Source organism: Martes martes, assembly GCF_963455335.1.
Source record: "Martes martes genome assembly, chromosome: 13".
Classification (NCBI taxonomy): Eukaryota; Metazoa; Chordata; class Mammalia; order Carnivora; family Mustelidae; genus Martes; species Martes martes.
In genome coordinates, this window is record NC_137901.1 from 75,148,595 (window position 1) to 75,168,834 (window position 20,240).

The following is a 20,240-nucleotide window of genomic DNA, read 5'->3' on the forward strand; positions in this document are numbered from 1 at the left end:
TGAAGTCATTCCTCTGGGGCTAAACATCCACTTGAGCCTCCAGAGATCAGGAGCAGAACCGGCAGAACCGTCAGCTCCCCTCGGCCTGGCCCGGGCTGAACTCCGGGAGGGGCATGCGCCCCCCCCACCCTCCAGCCCTGCTCCTCCTGCAGGCCATTGCACATGACAGACCCTGCGCCATGCTGGGCCCTGGGCCCCCGTGTACCTTTATTTATATTTATTGGAGCTCCTCCGCAGCATCGATTGGAACCCGGCCCTGGAATGAGAGTCCCTGGTCCCTGCCTGCCTCCCGGTAACGCTTTCTCCTAAATTTCTCCAGGGGATCATGGCTCCAACGGGCTCTTAGAGCCTTGGGCTGCTTTTTTAGAACAAAAAGCTCTTGGGATACTATGGGACATTGTCTTTTTCTAAATCAGAGACTAGAGATGTTTCTGACTGCTTGGTCATGATCCAGATTTCTTCCCACATGCGCCCAAGAGGACAGGAGTGTACCTCACTCCAGGCTTGGGGGCTTCCGAAGGGAAGACCGGGATGGGAATGGGAAGGATGGCGGGGGCCATTTGTGCTGGGATTTAAGACACTGATGGAAAAAAAAAGCAAAGGGGACCATGTAAAGCTTGCCCTGCGTGGTGAGAGGGCTGACGAAGCTGCCCGGCGGTGTGTTTATTGGCACCTGCTTGCCTCTTCATTGCCCTATGGCCGTTCTTATGTGGTTTTCTTTCTTTTTTTCTCTCATTACCAATTACTGATTTCACAAGTGGTGGATTCTGCAGACGGTGGGTGGGAGGAGGGACAGGAGAGTGGGTCCGGGAAAAGAGAAGGTAAAAGAGAAGGACCCTCCCGCCCCATCGATGCCGAGAAGTGCAGTGGTGGCTCGGACCACTGTCCCCTCTTGACCAGCTGGATGTCCGGCTCCTGTGTCTGGGCATCCCCAAACCCAAGGGCCAGAATCTTCTTCAGACAGCTGCCTGGAGGGCTCAAGGCCGGGGCTTGTCTTAAAGGACCATCCTGAAGTACTTGCTACCTGGTTCTGGAACTTTCTGCCAAGCAGCCATCACCTTTAGACACAGCCTGGTGCTGGCCATCTGAGCAGAACCACTCAGTGGCTTTGTGGGATGTGACCCCTGACAAGTTAAGATGTTTGAGTTGTTGCCAATGAAGACCCTGTGTTCAGGTGACACCAAGACTCTCAGAGAGTAGTGTTGAATAACTGTCTTTTGTCAGTAAAGGCTGTCAGTAAAGTAAACGGCAGCTCTGTGGCTCAGAGGGAGGCATGGGTGGAGGTGAAGGACAAAAACGCTGTTTGTCACTCTCCGCTCACAGCTGAGGTCCCATTTACAGACGGGGAAACTGAGGCCCAGAGAGGCAACACCACAGCAACACTGAATCCAGGGATCTGATGCCAGGTTCCCCTTGGAGATTGTCATTATCGGGAAAATCAGCATGGCCATCATTCACCAGCCCTCAGTGCCAGGCTCTTAACAGGCATCCCTCAGGCAGGGACGCAAACCCCATTTATTGCTCAGAAAAAAGAGGCTCGGACCAACCAAGGAGGTAGGACTGAGGCCCAGAGTGCCAAACTCCAGAGTCAGAGCTCCATGGCGCCGCCTCTGGTGCGTTCCTGGGGTCACAGGAGGTAATAAGGTGGGAGCAAATACACGCTTTTCAGCACCACACCCTCCTGGAAATTAGCTCCTTCAACCCTCCTTATGACCCTACCAGGCACCTGGCTTCGTTACTGCATCCATTTTGCAGATGAAGAAACTGAGGCTTGGGGGAATAAAGGAATGTCTTGCCACCCAAGATAACAGCAGAAGGATGCATTCATTAGGAGTCAACTCTTAAGCCCTTCTGGGGAGTGGCTTGCACACTCCCTGGGGAGACGGGTCCATGCACGTGTGACAATGAGCAGGAAAGGAAGATTAGAAGGATGACGGGGAAGGGCAGACCAGGTCCACCTCTGGGGAAAACAGGGAGGTGACAGGGAGAGACTCCCTCCACGACTTGGCTCCAAGGTGGCCCTGTGACCCAAGCCTGGCCAATGAGCACAATACTCCTCCTACCCCCACCGCCCTCAGTGGAGGGCGAGGCCTCAGCAGCCAGGTCACCCCAAGGAGATGGCTGAGAAGCCTTTACTTGAGTCTGTCCCCTACTCCTTACTGCGGGCAAGCAGGGCCACGTATGTACAGAATCAAGGCAGAAACACCAACGTCCTAAGGTCACAAGCTCTAAGCCACAGCCCTAATCCCAACCCGAGCCCCACCTGTGCGGGGGCTGAGCTGACCCTGTGAGAAAGCACGAAGGTGAGACCCAAGGAATGAGGCTTCACGGACCAACTTCTCTGCAGATGGTCAACTCCGGAGAAAAATGCTCGGCATTCACCACCCTCTGAACCCCAGCTGTGTGCTGCACTGAGCTAAGGCCCAGGAAGCTGCTCCTGACGAGTACAGACAGCTCAGCCACCCACAGAGGCAGGAGACTCACCCATTTCCCAGATAAGAAAATGGAGACTCAACTCGTGATCATGCAGCTTTTCTTCTCCCTCGGGGAGAAATCGCCCACGTTCTAACCACAGAGAAATGCAGCTGGTGAACGCGGACGGGGGCTTACTCTGCGACATGTGCTGTGACATGGCTTAGTTCATTTATCCTGGTGGGGGGGTAGTAGGTGCCATCCCCCGTGGGAGGCGGAATAGTGGCTTCCGGATGATGGCCACATCCTAACCCTGTGACTTGGTTCTGTTACAGCAAGGGCGAGGAAGGGAGCAGGTGGCATTAAGGTTGTGTTTCAGCTGCCCTGAACTAGGGAGGGGGTCCTGGATACCCAGGTAAGCCCTGTTGTAACCTCGGGATCCTGAGAAGTCAAAGATGGGGCAGGAGGCTCAGTGTCAGCGCTGAAGAGGACACCTCGCCGGCTCTGACAACGGAAAGGGGCCCCTCCACACGGGAAAACACAAACAAACAGACTTTCCCTCTGAGCCTTCCAAAGGACCACAGGCTTTGCAACACCCTGACTCTGGCCCAGCGAGACCCATCTCAGACTTGTGATCTCTGGAACTGCGAGGGAAGAAGTGTGTGTTGTTTTTCAGCCACTAACCAGCCGTCTCAGGAAACAAACACCCCATTTTACGGAAGAGGAAACCGAGGCCTAGAGAGGCGGAGCCCGCTTACTTGGGAGGAGTCAGGGCTGGAGGTGGGACTCCCAGCAGCCCCTCTGCTTCCCCGCCGGCCCCTTATCCATCCCCTGCTTGCTGGTCTGAAGTGGAGTTGGAACTGAGGGTTTGACCGCAGGTCTGCAGACCTTCTGGCCCTTTGCACGGCATTGCCCTGCCTCGAGGAGTGTTTGCTCCTGAAAGGCAGCTGCGGGAGGTTCGGGGAAGGGGACAGAAGGAGTGGACCGAAGGCAGAGGAGAGGACGTGATGAAGCAGGTGTTCCCTCCTCTGGACGAAGCTGGTTGTCTGACAGAGTCCCTCCTCTGGGTATGAATGCGGGGCCTCCCATTCCCGGGGTCTCAGCACCTCCACCTCCAGCTGGGGGGTAGCAGGACGAAGCCCAAACTGGCAGAAGGAAGGCCCGAAGGCGCAGGAGACGCTGGGTGGGAAGCAGGACACTCAGGAATCGAAAATTTAACGGCACACTCGGGCAAGGCTGCCTGTTCCCGCCACCCTGTCGAAGGGATGCAAGCAAAAAGGTGCAATGACTTTTGAGTTCAAATTGCTTCTAGGCTTGACCTATAAGGATGGCGACTGTAAAAATGAACAAAAAAGCTGGTACGTGTTGGGGGAGGATATGTAGAAAACTGAATCCTCGTGCCCTGTTGGTGGGAAGGTAGGATGGTGTAGCCCCTATGGAAAACAGTACCACAGCTTCTCCAAGTGATGGAGAGATTTGTCATCCCGTGCACAATTCCACGTCTGGGCATCTACCCCCAGAGGAGTGAAAGGAGGGACTCGGAGATGTCTTTGCACACCCATGCTCACAGCCAGCATTATTCCCAAAAGCCAGAAGGTGGAAGAAACCCAAGTGACTATCGATGGATGGACAGATGGACGGATGGATGAACAGAATGTGGGCGCTATGGTCTGAAGTCTGTGTCCGGCCATGCCCCCCATTCATTAGTTGGAATCCTAAAGCCAGCAGTGATAGCGTCAGGAGGTGGGGCCTCTGGGAGGTCCTTAGGTCAGGAGGGTGGAACCTTCACATAGGCGACTAATGCTCTTAGAAGAGGCCCCAAGAGAGCTCCCTGCCCTTTCTGAACACGGTGAAATGTTTGTGACCCAGAAGAGGTCCCTCGCCTGGCCATGGTGTCACCTTGATCTTGGATTTATAGCCTCCAGAACTGTAAGCTATGAAATTCTGTTATTTATAAGCCCCCAAGTCTGTGGTATTTTGTTACAGAAACCTGAACGGACTAAGACAGGAGTGCATACGTTCCACGGAATGTTATCCAGCCCAAAAAAGGACGGATGTTCGGACACCCGCAGTAACAGGGAAGAACCTTGTGGAACTTGTGCTGAGCGAAAGAAGCCAGCCACAGAGAGACAAATACTGCGTGATTCCACTCACAGGAGGTACCTAGGGTTGGCAAATGCACGGACGGAGGCAGAAAGTAGCTGGCGGTGGCCGGGGTGGGGGGAAGGGGGCAATGGGAGTGTGTAAGGGGTAAGGAGTTCCTGTTTGAGATGAGAATGTTGTGGAGACGGGAGGGCCATGCTGGTTGCTCAACCGTGTAGATGTACAAAACGTCGCTCAACTGTACACTTTGGAATGGCTAAAATGGTGAATTTTGTTATGTATTCCTTACCCCAATAAAAAAAATGAAAAATGAGACATCCTAGACTCTTGGCCTGTGTTTCCTGGACACGAAGCTGCTTAGAGCTACACGTGGGTCGGAATATCACAAGATACAGATCATCACTGGGAGTGGCCTTTCCCATCATCTCTGGGGGTGACCACATCTCTGCCGATAAGACTGCTCTCCAAAATCCCTCTTCCGCTCAGTAGCCGGAGGGACTTGGGGATCCCTAGGTATACATTTCGTTTTCAAATCCACATTTCATATGTATATTCGTATTCTTTTGCATGATACATATGTATCACGTAAAAGGAGAAGCACAGAAGCTGAGGGACCAGCTCCCAACTGGAGGTGGTCAGGGAGAACTGACTGGAGGAAGCACCATAGGGTTGTTTTTTTTTTAAAGATTTTATTTATTTATTTGACAGAGCGAGAGATCGCAAGTAGGCAGAGAGGCAGGCAGAGAGAGAGGGGGAAGCAGGCTCCCCACTGAGCAGAGAGCCCGGTATGGGGCTCCATCCCAGGACCCTGAGATCACAACCTGAGCTGAAGGCAGATGTTTAACCAACGGAGCCACCCAGGCGACCCTCAGGACGTGATTTAAAGAAAAAACACATTTTGAGAGATACGCTAATGCCTGCAGTTCACTCTGAAATGGGTCCAAATAAGAAAATGGATTGACAGATTGAGAGAGGGTCGGATAGACAGAAAGATAAATAGTAAGCAAAGACAAGCACAAGAGAATGTCAAAGATAGCTGTGAGTATCAGATGATTGGGGTCTGCGGCAGAGAATTCAACTTTTTGGTGTTCAGAGATTTTTCATAGTAAAGTGGCAGGGGGAAGAATGACTCTGGGTTAAAAGGCCAGCTGAATTTTGGAGCTGGGGAATTAGGTGGGGAAGGCAAACCAAGGGGCAGAAGTTAGGGTGCCAAGTTTGGCAGCGCTGCACATTCATGATGCAGACAAGCTCTACACGCAAGGACGTGGGGCTCATTCAGGTGCTTGGTCGGGGCGTAGGGGCTCCAGAATCTGCTGACCCCGGGAGGGAGAGACTTCAGTGAAGAGAGAGGGTGGCTGGCCTCCAGCCCAGACCTGGCCGGGGAGGTGTCAGGTTCTTGATGGGGATCCGAGGGATGATGTTGGTTGGATTAACCACGGGGAGAGGAGTGGGGCAGGTCTGGATGGTGTCCTCACGTTTCAGGATACAACCTCTGCAGAGGTTCCGGATTTCTGGGAAAGCAAGAAGCCTAGCAAGTTTGGGTCTGGCTCAGCAGATAGCAGAGAGCGACGGGCGCCCCTTCTTGAAGTCAAGCTGAAAAGACCAAGTCCACCTGTGGCCTTTGGGATACAACCTCCTATCAGAGCTTTGTCTTCCTCGGATGGGGGCTTCCTTAAGATGTCAGCTGAGGCAGGACGGTGGTGAGCTGCAGTGGAATCACCCAGGGAGGTGGCCTGCCTGTTCCGGTCCCGAGAATAATCAAGGCCAAAGTGCTTCCTTTAAGAAATACTTTATTCCACACATATCCTGGTGGGTTCCCCCACCCACCCCTCCCAGGTAGCAGCTAGTCATCAACTTCTCTTTCCTTCCAAAGCCAAGAGAGCCTCTTGCACCTGGAAATGTTTCTTCAGGTCCCAAGGCAGCACAGAGATCTGCTCCCTCCCCCGGTTGGCCTCCGGATGGGGCAGCAGCTCATTCATCTTTCTCCCACTCCTCACCGCTGCCAAGACAATCTCCTTTTCCAGGGCTGTCATTGGCTGATGGCCCAACTGTATTTTTTTCAACTCAGGCATCCTCAAGCATCCTGGCTTGTGGGGGCTTCCCTGAGCAACCTCACCAGCCTCTGAACGGGTCCTCAGAGAAACTGCCCATCCTGGCAGTAGGGGAGTGGCTGACTGCTCCCATCCCTGTCACCGGGGGAACCCAGGGACGGGGCCCGGAGGACAGCAGGTCTGACGTGGGGCAGCCTGTGGAGCCCAGAACTGGAGGGCATGTCACAGAGATCTCCCTGGGCAAATCAGTGTGGCCCCAGGGGCCACAGCTCTGCCCCTTGGGGCCAGATCCTTCCACCAACATCGAGGCACCAGGTGAGAGAGTGACAGCAGAGTGCCTCTCTGGAGGGGTAGTGGTGATCATAGCAGTGACACTCATGAGCCTTCTGCCTCTGTCCTCCCCACCTGTCCACGAGGATGTGTGCAGGGGGAAGGTAGGGGCCGGCGGGGGGCTAGGAGCCACAGGGAAGCTGGATGATTCTGCCCATTTACTGTCCCTCCCTCAAAAACAAAATCTCTGAGCCTGGCCTACCAATGAGACATTCCTGGCAACTCGCTATGGGCCACTTGGGGAATAATAAACCATTTCATCTCTTAGAAAACCATTCAAACCCTTTTCCAGGTGACTCGACAGCATCTAAACAAGCATCATTACAAAAATAGGGGGTTTTTTTCTTCTTGTCTCTGCTCTTCTTTCCTTGGCCTAGTTATTCTGCTGAAATATAGAAGACGCTTCCATCAAGAATTGGTCTCAGAGTAAAAAAAATAAAAGATTCCATGATCTGATACAAGAACTCCTGGATCCCGCACGCCAGGCACCAGGAAGCAGAAGGAAACCGGGGCGTTTGGGTTCAGGCTGATTTGGTGACGCAGCAAAACGTGTTATCTCAAGAGACACAGACCAAACTTCCCCAAAGCAGAGAGGAAGCTGTTTCTGTTTGGAAGGGGACATTCCTGAGCCTTTTACTGAGACAGGAGTGAGCGGGAGGCCAGCAGCCCTGCAGAAATGGCCTGGATTTTTTTTTTTTTTTTTTTTTTTTTTAAGCAAAACCCCAAGGTCCTGATGAGGCCTGCAGTAGGCAGGTCAGCATGGTTTCTCTTGCCCGTGGTCCTGCAAGAGAGCGTGGTGGGCTGGGGTCAGGTGGAGGCCGGACTGTCCATGGTGGACAGGAGGTGAATGACTTGGGCCCGCTCGGCTGGGCTGACGTGCTGGCTCATGTACACGATACAGTCCGCGGCCACTTCTGGATTGTCCTGTACCAGGCTGCGGGGGCAGGGGAGAGAAGGGCTGGGTTCATTCCTCCCACTTAGGTCACTGGGGCCCTAGGGCAGTCCCCAGAATCCCTGTGCAGGGCCGTGTCAACCCAGAGCTCCCAAATCTCTTCGTGCTGTGGTCACCATGGGGGTGACAGTCCCGTGTAGTGGGAGGGATGAGAACACCTCGGAGGACAGTGGAGCCCATGAGTCACTAGCTGTGGGACTTCCCCAGAATCTCAGTGTTGTTCCCCAAATGGGGTCCCACGGGATCACCTGCCCACCTCACAGGGGACCCTGCTGGAATGGGGTGAGCAAATCCCTGGGGAAGACTGATACCAAATGAGAGGCAGCAGCCTAGCACCCAGCAGTTAAGAATGTGGGTTCTCACAAATGCACTCTAGTTGGGACACCTGGGGGACCTCAGTTGGCGAAGCATCTGCCCTCGGCTCCAGCCATGATCCTGGGGTCCTGGGATCAAGTCTCGTATCAGGCTCCTTGCACAGCAGGGGGTCGGCTTCTCCCTGTGCCCCTCCCCCTGCTCATGCTCTCTCTCAAATAAACAAAATCTTAAAAATAGGAAATACAGAGCACTGTGAAGTATGTAAGCCTGATGATTCACAAACCTGTGCCCCTGAGGCAAATAATACATTATAAATATTAAAAAAAAAAAAAAGGAAATGCACACACACACACACACACACACACACACATAGCACAATGGCTGTGACCTTGGACAAGTTACCCTATAGACTCCAGCAAGGAATGCAGCCCTGAGCCCAAGGCCTGGGGACCATGCAGTTATTCTGGAGTTGGGCAGCTGGAAGGAAATTGTGGCCCACACACTTGCCGATAAGTCCAAGGGATGGGGAGGGGGCAACGTGGCCACTCACCCTCTGATGGTCTTGAGGACGGAGTCACGCTTCAGGCACTTGATGTTCTCGCGGATGGTGGAGTGCAGACCATCCTCTGCCTGCCAGTGCTGTTCCAGCCACCGCACCACCATCTGGTTGTTGTCCCACATGTAGGCCTGGGGCAGGGGGAGAGGCTGGCTCAGAGACAGACCCCACCACCCAGCAGGCTAGCCTCTGCCCCTTACCTCCCATCTCCACCCCAGGCCCCAGGCCCACCTTGACGGCCCCCTCGGTCTCCACGAACCAGCGCCGCAGCATGGACTGGATGTGCACGTGGCTCAGCTCAGGGCTGGCCTGCAGGATCTCCTGCCTGATCTGGTTCTCCAGCAGGAGGCGGCGCAGGCGCCAATACAGAAAGGTGCGCGAGGTCTTCCATTCCAAGATGTCCTGTGGACAAGCCCCAGCCAGGCCTGAGCCCTCTGGGAGGGGATGCAGGGCGCCATCTGGGGCTAGGGTCCCCATGAGGCATGGGCTCTCTGATCATTCCCATTTTGCAGACCAGGCAACTGAGGCTTTCAGGGGAAGCAGAGGCCCCTGCCCTGGGGAGGTGGCAGAGGCCCCTGCCCCGGGGAGGTGGCAGAGGCGAGAAGCCACCAGCAGCTGACACTGGTTCAGAAGAGGCAAGCAGAGCTTGGGCTGGGAGGGGAGCACCCCACACAGGGTGGTAGGCTGACTAGGATATCCTCTTGGGGGCGGCGCGATGGGGTGGGGCTCGGGATCGGCAGTGCTGGGGGAGCACAGGGCAGGACCAACCCGTCCCAAATGCAGCCTGGCAGTTACACACACACACACAAACACACACACACACACACACACACACACACACACACACGTCAGACTGGTGGTTCCCAAACCTTGCTGCCTGTTAGAACTTCCTGGGGATTTGAAAGCACACTGATGCCCGGCTCCCACCCTGCTTCCCCCCACCCTTCCCCAGACACTGATTGAATTGGTCTGGAGAGCAACCAGGGCCCTGGGATTTTTTTTTTTCTTTTTCTTTTTTTATAGCTCCCCAGGAGATTCTAAAGTGTGGCGCTCCCGCCCAGATCGCCTCCTGTTTGGAAACCAGGCCACCTCGGTCTGGACCCCTCACACCCTGCCCCACAGCCACGGGCCCTTACAGCGAGGGCACCCTTCTCCAGCATGCAGATGGGCTTGTCGTGGAGGCTGGCGAACTGCACCGCCACCTGGTGATAGACGGGCAGCAGCAGTTGCTCCCGGGCCTTTAGCTGGCCCTCCAGGTCCTTGCGGTCCTTGTCCGAGAGCCCCGGCGTTCCTGTGGGCAAGGGCACAAACCAGGTTTTGTGGCACAGGCCTGCACTGGAATTCCGATCGTACCCCCAAATCGAGCAGCTCTTGCCGTCTCAGACAGGCACTCACAATGGCAATACGGCCTTGAGAACGCAACTGTGAAGATGCCCCCTTTTATCAGAAAGAACCATGCGCTTTGCATATTGCAAAAGATAAGAAGGGAAGATTATAAACAACTCTTGCCAATTTCACACCTTAGAAGAAATAGACAACTTCTTTGAGATAAATAAATTAGGGAAGCTCTGCCAAGAGGAAACCAGATAACCTGAATAGTCCTGTGTATAACAAAGAGGCATTTGTAGCTAGAAACCTTCCACCAAAGATTTAAAGAAATAATACCAATTCAAACTCGGGATATAGGAGAAAACACTTCACAACTCATTCTAAGAGATCAGCATTATCCTAACACCAAACCAAAGAAATAACACACACACACACACACACACACACACACACACACGGATAAACCTTCTACAGAGCACAGTTACAAAGATATCACCATCCAGTTATGTATGGACTTTTTTTTTTAAGAGAATGAGTGAGTGAATGAGCAGGGAAGGAAGGAAGGGCAGAGGCAGAGGGACAGAGAATCTCAAGCAGGCTCCACAGTCAGTGGAGCCCGATGTGGGAGTCGTTCTCACAACCTTGGTATCAGAACCTGAGTCAGGGGCGCCTGGGTGGCTTAGTGGGTTAAGCCTCTGCCTTGGGCTCAGGTCATGATCTCGGGGTCCTGGGATCGAGCCCTGCATCAGGCTCTCTGCTCAGCAAGAAGCCTGCTTCCTCCTCTCTCTCTCTGCCTGCCTCTCTGCCTTCTTGTGATCTCTGTCTGTGAAATAAATAAATAAAATCTTAAAAAAAAAAAAAAAAAGAACCTGAGCCGAAATCAAGAGTCAGATGATGAACTGACTGAGCCACCCAGGTGCCCCCAATATGGACTTCTAAACAAAATTACCCCTAAGGTTACAGGAGAAACAAAGCTATCACTCAAACAAAACTAGTAAAATATTTTGTCTGGTGGAAAATTCTAAAAGGACATTTGATGTGAAAATGCTCATCTTCTTCGCTGGCCCCAAATACTTCCATTTTTTATATTTTGGGTGTGTTGAGAAATAAATACACTAAGGCATTACACGTATTTTTTTAACGTTAGAGGGGCTGATTTTGCTACGCTGAACACTGAAAACATCTCACCATTTTTGTAGCTGTGTTTTGGCACGTTTCACTTTGTTTTTACCGTACTAGGAGGCCCCAGCAGCGGAGCGGGCGGGGCCCCTCTTGCCCTCTGAGAGATGAGGCACTTGTAACCCTCTCACCTAGCTGTTCCACGAGCTTCTTGTAAGCTGGGTCGATCCTTCTCATGGTCTTTATCAGATCTTTCTTTCTGTACTTAATCTCCACCGTTCCCTCCGGCTCCAGAATATTCGCCCTGAGAAAAGAAGAGGGAGGGGTGGAAGTGTAGGCGATGTTCCCCAACAAGCAACAGCCAGGAGACATGGGGTAGAGGCAGGAGAGCCAGGAGATCTGGGTGTGACCTCTTAGCTCTTTCACAGACTCACTCTGTGACTTGTGCAAGTCAGAGGGGACTCTCCGGTCATCTGCTCCTACAGCCATAAAATGAGGGGCTGAGCCTACATTTTAAAATCAAGTTTTCTGAGCTCTGGAAGGCCCTTTCAGCTCTGCGAGCATATGACTTTCTCCAGAACGGCCTAGCCCGCCTGCTCTTCAGCCTCTCCTAATGTCTGTTCTCTGCAGGCCACAGTACTGTTTCTGATCTCCTTAGAGTTCACGGAGTCACAATGCATGGTCCAGTGGGAGCTGGCCTCCCATTTCAAGCCTCTCACTCACACTTCAGACTGCCCCCTCCCCCATCCTTTGATAGCTTGGAAGCCCTGAGGAATACTCCATGGAGCTCTGAGCTTCCCGGTGGCCACAGTGAGAAGTTCACGATCACGCCACTGGAGTCTGCTTGTGTCCTGAGTCCTCCTGGAGGCCTGAGCCTCAACAGTGCCCCATGAGGGTCTGGGTGCACTGAAGGCAGGACAGGTTTGGCTCATTTGCACATCACGATGTCTGCCATAATGCCTGGCACATAGCAGGTACTCAATAAGTCTTCACAATAACGCTTCACCAACTGACCCACCCAGGCGCCCCTCTACTGAGAAAATCTACTTGTGCACCGGATGCTAGTTTCAGTTTGCTAAAGCTGGAGGCTCTCCATCCTTCAGAAAGTCAGAATGCTAGGCACCTGGGTGGCTCAGTTGGTTAAGCATCTGCCTTCGGCTCAGCTCATGATCCCAGGGTCCTGGGATGGAGCCCTACAATAGGCTCCCTGCTCAGCAGGGAGTCTGCTCTCCCTCTCCTTTTGCCACTCCCCCCTACTCATGCTCTCTCTCTCTCTCTCAAATAAATAAATAAATAAACCTAAAAAAAAAAAAAATCTCAATGCCCTGGTAATCCCTGGCCAGCGGCTCAAAGGTGACAACAGCGTCTGAGGACTGGGGCTGAGAATAAGCAAAGGCTCAGCCAGATTGAGGGAGACACACCCACCTGCTCTCCTTGTCTGCGTACAATTCTATGCACAGGGGGTTGATGGAGGAGTCCATGACCACCCAGGAGCCTCCCCGGAGCTCTGCGTAGGGTGGGATATAGGACAGGATGGGCTGTTTATACTGCCTGAGGCTGTCCACGATGTAGGCTCCGAACTTCAGCATCTGGTCGTACATGTCTGCAAAGCAAAGCAGTCACCTGGTGAGGAGGCCTCCAGCCCCAGCACCTGTCCACATGCCAAGCCCATAGCCCTCATCATCCTGGGGATCCCAAGAAAGTGTGGTCATCCAAGATGCTTGGTGGCACCACGGAAAGAGCTCTGGACTGGGAGTCAGGGGTGGGCCCAAGTACAGAGGGCACCCGGACCATACATGTGACCTTGGACACGTCACTCTCCCTGCCTGGGCCTCAGTGTCCCCATCTGTAAAAAGGAGGCATAGGGCCATCCCAAAGATTCCTTCCAGCTCTGACTCTGGGATGCCCTCACCAATGCCTGGCCCCCGGCCCAGCAATAACACAGGTCCTTGCCTCCTGCCCACACCACACACAGCGTGGCCCTTATTTTCCACCAAGTACCAGGCACCTTACGTGGTTACAGTGCAACAGTACAATCAGCCATCATCACACTGAGAGCTGACACCATATGCCAGTGATCAGCTCATCAAATAGCCCCCTGGGACCTCTCAGGTTGGTCTTAGTCTCTTCACAGGAGGAAAGTTGCCAGGGCTGCCCTCCTGGCCCTGCCCCTCATAGTGTGACCTCTGGAAAGTCACATGGGGAACCCTCATGTCCTCATCTGTAAAATGGGAAGATGTGACCTGAACCGCTCCTGTCCTCAGGACCGTGGGGACCTCAGCTAAGAGGAGGACAGAGCCATACAGAGGAGAACCATAGCACTACATTGAGGGGGCCTCCCTCTCCTGGGTTCTGACCCCGCCGGTTTGGGACACCCAGAGGAGAGACAGCTGTACCTTTCATGCCACCAGAGAACCCCCTCCAGTTGGCAAAGATTATCAGGGGCAACTTCTCTCGGTTAAAATCCTTGATGGCCTGGGCTGTCTTGTAGGCCGAGTCTGGGAGCCACACCTGGCCCACCTGCTGGATTATCTGAAACACGGAGTGGCCTGGATCAGACTCCTCTCTGTGAGAGTGGCAAGGGGACATGGGGACAGCCATCTGAGCCCCACCCTAGAAGGCAGGCAATCTGGTCTGTGTTGGCACCTGCCTCAGAACCAAGGCTCACAGGGAGGGCCCAAAGCTAGTCTGTGAGGGGCTCTGCTTGCCTCCATGGGCTACAGGTTCCTTTCGGCTCATTTCAGGCTCAAAGGGTGGCTAGTCCCGACTACACTGAGTCCTAGGACCCGCCCTCTGCCTTCTGAGCTCTTCCCAGCATGTGCCACGGCCCACCCTAGAAACAGTGACAAGGATGGAGGCAGAAGGCAGGGAGGATTCCCAGGGACCTGTCACCCTCTAAAGAAGAAGAAACACCGTGTGGGACATTTATGCATCCCCCAGAAACCGTGCGGGAGAAATGGGACCCCAGGGCCAAGGACTCACCCCAGGCTCCGGCATGTGACCACCCAGGACCCACTCTTTGTTGGCTAAGCCAGCTGGAACAGCAGTCCCAAGTTCCCAGACCCCTCACCTTGGCCTCCGAATCCAGGTTGGCAGGGTCTGCAGGTATCACCACCTCCACGGTACGCGTCTCCACGGCAATCACTCCAACAGGGATACCCCCCAGCCTGCGAGGCCCGGTGTGGGTCAGCCAGGCTGGGTCAGCCAGGCCACACCCCCCGTGCACTCAGGGTACATGGGTCCTCTCGGCCCTGGGGGACATCCTATGGGCACGTGGTGCTCATGATGGGGAGGGGGGCAGGCAGAAGACAGCATTGTTTTCACTTGAGCCGGGCATTCTCTTGGAAGCATTTGTTTGGACGTTTCCAAAGCAGTTAGAGCCTCCTCACAAGCTGGTGGGCTGGAAAGGGGCTGTCGGCGCCCCTCTTGCAGGCACCAGTCATGGTGGTGACAGGGATGGCCAGGCCACTGCAGGGACGGGAGCAGCGCTGTCCACTAGAACTTTCTGCGATGCTGGGGCGTTCTCGGTCTTGTGCCATCCAGGACAGCAGCTGAGACGAGCTACTTCCTGAGCACTTGGGGCATGGCGAGTGCAACAGAGGAACGGGGTCTCCTTCAACTCATCTAGGTTTATACGGTCACATGCGGCCAGCAGCTACCATGTGGGACAGGGTGGGTCTAGGCACAGAGGCCCATTTGGAAAGGGTTGAGGGATGCCGAGCCTGCAAGAGCTTCTGCTCAGGGGGGATTCTGTGACATCAGTAACCATCACTGCAAGCTCCCGGCCCGCCCTGTGCCAGGTGCGACCCTGGGTTACTCTGGTTTATGCTCTCAAGGACCATAGGGAGGGGAAGTCTTTCAAAAAAGGAAGGTTCTCCAGGCGGAAGGGGGAACAGATCTCATTTCCGGTTTAAAAAAAATGTTTTTAAAATAAAACACTCATGGAAAAGTGACCAGCTGTAATGCTTGGCTTCATGGTTGGTATTTTAACACGTATTTATTGCCCTGGAGAGAAACAACAGCAACAACAAAGACAGTACTGGTGGCCCCTACCACTTATGGAGCATTTGTGATTTATTTATTTTTATTAAGTAGGTTCCACGCCTGGCATGGAGCCCATCGTGGGCCTTGAACTTGCGACCTGAGATCGAGACCTGAGTGGAGATCAAGAGCTGGCTGCTTCACTGACTGAGCCTCTCAGGCACCCGCATTTATGATGCTGTTAAGTGCTTAACATTCGTGTCACAACAGTCCTCCCCTGTGGTTTAGTAGGATTATTAACCCCACCCTGCAGAGGAGGATGCGGAGGCCCAGAAAGGGTGAGTGACACAGCCGGGCTTGACCTCAGGTCAGACTCAGAGTTGGAACCGTAGCAATGACATCGTGCCAGGAATCTGAATGGTAAGTTATAAGGACACTGCTTTGGGTTCCACGTAGGAAGGATCTTGCAGGGAGTGGGATGTATCTGAAAAGAGGAGGACTACACCGCTGAGGAGTGAGCTGCTCAGCTCTGGGAGCATTCAAGCATTTAAGCCATCCACCAGCTGTGTGTAGACAAGGGGGTTTCTGACCATGGCCCTCCTGAAAGGGAATTCCTAGTTTGGAGTGTGTGCGCAGTTTTCTGGCAGGAGCACCCAGAGCTGTCTTCTAATTCCCCGAGGGGCCCATGGCCCCCGTGGTTATGAAGCCCTGCCCCAGGGGCAGACACTAGGGGTCAGGGTGCTGGCCCCCAGCAACAAGCTGGCTGAGAGGTCTGCTAAGGCCCCAGAAAAATCCAGACTTTATGAAGAAGTTCATCATCCAGAAAACAACCCCCCAGGTTGGTTTTTCTTTCAGAAAATCCCGAGGCCAAAGCAAAATGCTCTTGGGGGTCACCTGGAGGAAAGGACCCCTGGTCTAGTGCCTGGGGTTCCTGATGCCTGGGGAGGCTAGCTGAGTGCAGCCTGCCCCATCCTCAAGGTTACCTTGCTCGTCCTGTTACCACGGTCTGGGCCCAAGGCGCCATGATTTCCTTGAAACTGCCATGGTCGAAGAATCCACTCTGCCAGGATCCCTTCAGAGCTGCGGACAGGAGGACAGAAGCCCAGGCCAAGGGGTGGGGTTGATGAGGGTCCTTAGGGTCAGCCTGGTGGGCCAGATAACCTGGCCTTGACGGCCCAAACACCTGCTTCTCCAGAAAACCATACAGATCCCAACCCCGTTAAAAACAAAACAAAACAACAACAACAAAAATCCCCCCAAAAACAGGGCTGCAGAAAATACTCCAAGTCAGGAATTCAGCAGCTCCTGTCAATGCCAAACACACGGAGATCCTAATCCCAAGGATCAGTCCAAGATGCAAAGAGAGTTGACGGGACACCTTCAAAAGCTGGGATTTGGGAAAGGGACCATGTGCCCCAAAAACCTCATATTTGACATACCAGCTGCAGCCTCACAACATTTAACTGGGGGCGGGGGGGGGGGCACACGCATCATCAACTTTTAAAAGAAAGAGAAAATGAGACAAAGAGAGAGATGGAGAGAGACAGAGAAGAGAAGAGGAGGGGAGGAGGGAGGATACGATGACGTCTGCTGCCACCATCCCTGGACAGGGAGCAGCGCCGTGTCCATCACCGGGTTCAGAGCCAGGTGACAGGAGGGCCACAAGCTGCCAGGGAGGAAAGCTGGGGGCCCAAACCCCAAGCAGCCTGGCCCCAGAGTCTGCTTGGGGGCTGGCCTGACCAGACGGAGAAAACGGTCAGAAACAAGTTGGATATTTTATAATTAAGTTCAAGCCACATCCCTTGGTGCTCACAGGCGAGAAAACCCAAGAGAAACCCGAGAGGGGCACGCAAGCCAAGGGGCACCCTGCGCTTCCGTGCCCCATGCCGCTCCTCTGGGAGGTGGGGGTGCCCTCCTGCACCACACAGCTGGACAGCCATGCCGAGTTCTAAAGGTGGCAGCATCTGAAATTCTAGACTGGGGATTAGAGGGATGGGGGTAGCTCAGCTTTCCTGCTCTGTTCTGGCTGCTCAGAATGTAACCATACACCTCCCAGAGACAAACCGGCCCCTCTCAGAGGGAGGGAGGGACAGAGAAGATGTGTGTGTGCACACATCTCTATGTGTATGAGTGTGCAGAAGAGGCTGGGTAGTCCGTCCTGGGTGAACCCCTGGAGGGCTACCTTTGTAAGGTGGAGCCAAACAGAGAGACGGAAAGAAAGAGGGAGAGAGGGGGGTAGTCATCTCTGGGACACTCTGATGTCTGCATTTTCCACCTCTGTAACCATGGGGCAGTTTCGAGAGGGAGACCATGACCTGTGTCATGCTTCCCTCCATGGACCAGCCCCAGAAACCAGAGGCTGCCTCCACTCCTTCTTGGTTAACAGCTCAGGAGAAGCATAGAGGAGAAAATCCCCATCCCTCCATGCCCTCCACATTTGATCTCGGGCGTACCCCTCTGGGATCCGTGCTTCTGAGTGTTCCTTTGTCCCACTTGCAGAAAAGAAACCCAAGAGCCAGGCCCCAGGCAAAGAGCTTTAGAACTTACTCGGGTGAGGCTTTCCTGCAAGCAGCCACCGGGGGTCATATGGAGCCTTGGTCGGGTAGTACCCAACTTCTCGGTCAATGGGGTCTGTGGGTGTGATGATGGGGACTGGGCTGTGATTATCCTAGAAAAGGAAACCAACTCAGTCTCCTTGTGCTCGCCAGTAATGCCTGCGATCTGCTTCTCCCCTCTAACCATGATCACGTTTGGTTACGCAGGACAGCCCAGTCCGGAGCAGCCAGTCATCACTAGTTTGAGTAGCATTTGGTGCCGGGCTCTCCACATCCCTGTGCTGAATCATCGGGGTAATACCCCAGGGTAGGTATTCCTGTGATTCCCATTTCACAGATGAGGAAACAGGTTCGGAAAGATTAAGAGACTGGCTCAAGGTCTCACAGCTAGGGACGAGGAAGCCAGGAATCAAATCCAGCCTGGCTGCAAAGCTCCAGGATTCTTTATTGGTCAGAGTTACCCCTTTCCAAAGCCACCCTTACAAAGGTATTAAAAAAAAAAAAAAAAAAAGGAAGGGTGCCTGGGTGGCTCAGAGGATTAAGCCTCTGCCTTCAGCTCAGGTCATGGTCCCAGGGTCCTGGGATCGAGACCCACATCAGGCTCTGTGCTCAACGGGAGCCTGCTTCTTCCTCTCCCTCTGCCTGCCATTTCCTCTGTTTGTGTTCTCTCTCTCTGTCAAATAAATAAATAAAGTCTTTAAAAAAAGAAAAAAAAAAGAGCAAAGAACAGCCAGTACAGAGCTGGGTGTCAGAGAGGGAAGGAGGGAGGAGTAACGAAAAATGAACCCCAGCCACATGGCAGATCTCCCGGTTCCCCAAACTCCCACACTACCCAGCTGGGGGAGCTGATTCCAGAGTCTCCAGACACTGCAGAGGGTGTACTGCACCTTTGGCATATAGGACAGCCACTCCAGGATGGTGTACACGCCCTCGAAGTCGTCCGGCACAGTGGTGTGGGAGACGCCGTTGTAATGCATGATCTGCACGCCGCCCAGCTGGTTGTTGGAGGTGTAAACCTCTCGGCCCAGGACCTGCTTCGACAGGGCACACTTAGCAAGCCCGGCCCCTACCCCACCCCCTCCGGGCTCAGGCCTCTTCCATCTGTTTGGAAGTCATCTCCCTCCATGATCCTCAACCTGCACGTGGCAATGACCTGGGAGCTCTCAAAAATCCTGCCATCCGGGCTGCACCCAGAACCACTGCAGCAGAATCTTTGGGGTTGGGAGGCAGCATCGGTATTTTCCTTCAGCTTCTAGGTAATTCCAACATGCAACCCAATTTCAGAACAAGCGAGCCCACCGATGACTTGGGTCTTCTCAGAAAACTAAACCCTACCCCGTGTTTCTGATTCGGCAGGTCGACACCGAGGCCTGAGAACTTGCTTTCCTAACAGGCTCCTGGGGGAAGCTGCCGCTGCGGTAGGTCTGGGAACCAGACTTTGAGAACTTCAGTGGGATTCTATCAGACATTACGTTATGAAGACTTTACAGCCACTTGGGGTATGTTTTAATATAGTGAGAACAGCAGAATACCAAACTCCACATTCACCAGGAGTCAGGCAGACAGAAGACGAGAAGGAAATACACTAAAATTTTAATAGGAGCAAAATTACTTTGGGGGGGGGTGTCTCTTTCCAGTTTTCTGTAATATGTAATGCCACGTTAATAATTTTAAAATATTTAAATGGCAGTACACAAGAGAGTTCTACCACAAGAGCCTAGTATTTCTTTCTTTCTTTCTTTTTTTTTTTTTTTTTTTTTGGCTCATGGCGCCCTGGTGGCTCAGTGGGTTAAGTGTCTGCCTTTGGCTCAGATCATGATCTCAGGGTCCTAGGATCAAGTCCCACATTGGGCTCTCTGCTCAACAGGGAGTCTGCTTCTCTCTCTCTCTGTCCTTTGCACTGCTAGTGATCCCTCTATCTCAAACAAATAAAATCTTTAAAAAAATAAAGTGAAACAAATTTTTTTGGCTCAGGAGAGACCAAGACAAGTGCAAACTGGAAAAAGAGCTATACATCAATAGGAAAGACACTGGTTTCATGCTGAGAAAAGGCCTCCATCAGGAGACAGTGGGAAGGTTACAGTGAGTCCCCATCCCCCACAGCCGCCACCCCCGTCCCTGCCCCCATCCACTCACCTTGTTTAGCGCACTGGCTCCCGTCAGGATGATGTGAGAGTTTTCCACCTGGATGACTCGCTGGCCCAGCCTTACCAAGTAGGCCCCGATCCCCACAGCTCGGCAGGTCACCTGTGGAGACGGAGATGGGGCCCCTCTGAATTCCCAAGGCAGGCGTGCCCCCACTCCCCACAGCGGGGGTCGGGGTAGGACAGGCCAGGAACCCACTGGGCACACATGGACGCTACGGCCTGGCCACCGGTGACCTGACTGGTGACCAAACAGCACAGCACAAGCCAGTTCTTCAGGCTCACCTGACCCTGGCTTCCGGAAAGAATGTAGTTAACAAAGAAGAGTGTGGTGAGGCCAGACAGCAGACATGGAATGTTCTGGTTCTTGCTTCATCCAAGGCCTAGCTCTTA

At 53.6% G+C, this 20,240-nt stretch overlaps 1 protein-coding gene across 2 annotated transcripts in view; it reads right to left on the reverse strand.

Annotated features, from left to right (window-relative positions):
• Nucleotides 1–5,203: 5,203 nt before the first annotated feature.
• Nucleotides 5,204–20,240, reverse strand: part of ACACB (acetyl-CoA carboxylase beta) — a gene marked incomplete at its 5' end in the record, with an annotated part of 99,806 nt that continues 84,769 nt past the window's right edge. For both annotated transcript variants that reach the window (XM_080821058.1, XM_080821057.1), the window contains 12 exons: nucleotides 5,204–7,830; nucleotides 8,714–8,850; nucleotides 8,951–9,121; nucleotides 9,856–10,010; nucleotides 11,359–11,471; nucleotides 12,593–12,770; nucleotides 13,564–13,699; nucleotides 14,238–14,334; nucleotides 16,132–16,228; nucleotides 17,696–17,816; nucleotides 18,591–18,734; nucleotides 19,840–19,950. In XM_080821058.1, the coding sequence (XP_080677184.1) occupies nucleotides 7,704–7,830; nucleotides 8,714–8,850; nucleotides 8,951–9,121; nucleotides 9,856–10,010; nucleotides 11,359–11,471; nucleotides 12,593–12,770; nucleotides 13,564–13,699; nucleotides 14,238–14,334; nucleotides 16,132–16,228; nucleotides 17,696–17,816; nucleotides 18,591–18,734; nucleotides 19,840–19,950 (1,587 nt within the window). In that variant the 3' untranslated portion in view covers nucleotides 5,204–7,703. The remainder of the gene's footprint in view (nucleotides 7,831–8,713; nucleotides 8,851–8,950; nucleotides 9,122–9,855; nucleotides 10,011–11,358; nucleotides 11,472–12,592; nucleotides 12,771–13,563; nucleotides 13,700–14,237; nucleotides 14,335–16,131; nucleotides 16,229–17,695; nucleotides 17,817–18,590; nucleotides 18,735–19,839; nucleotides 19,951–20,240) is intronic.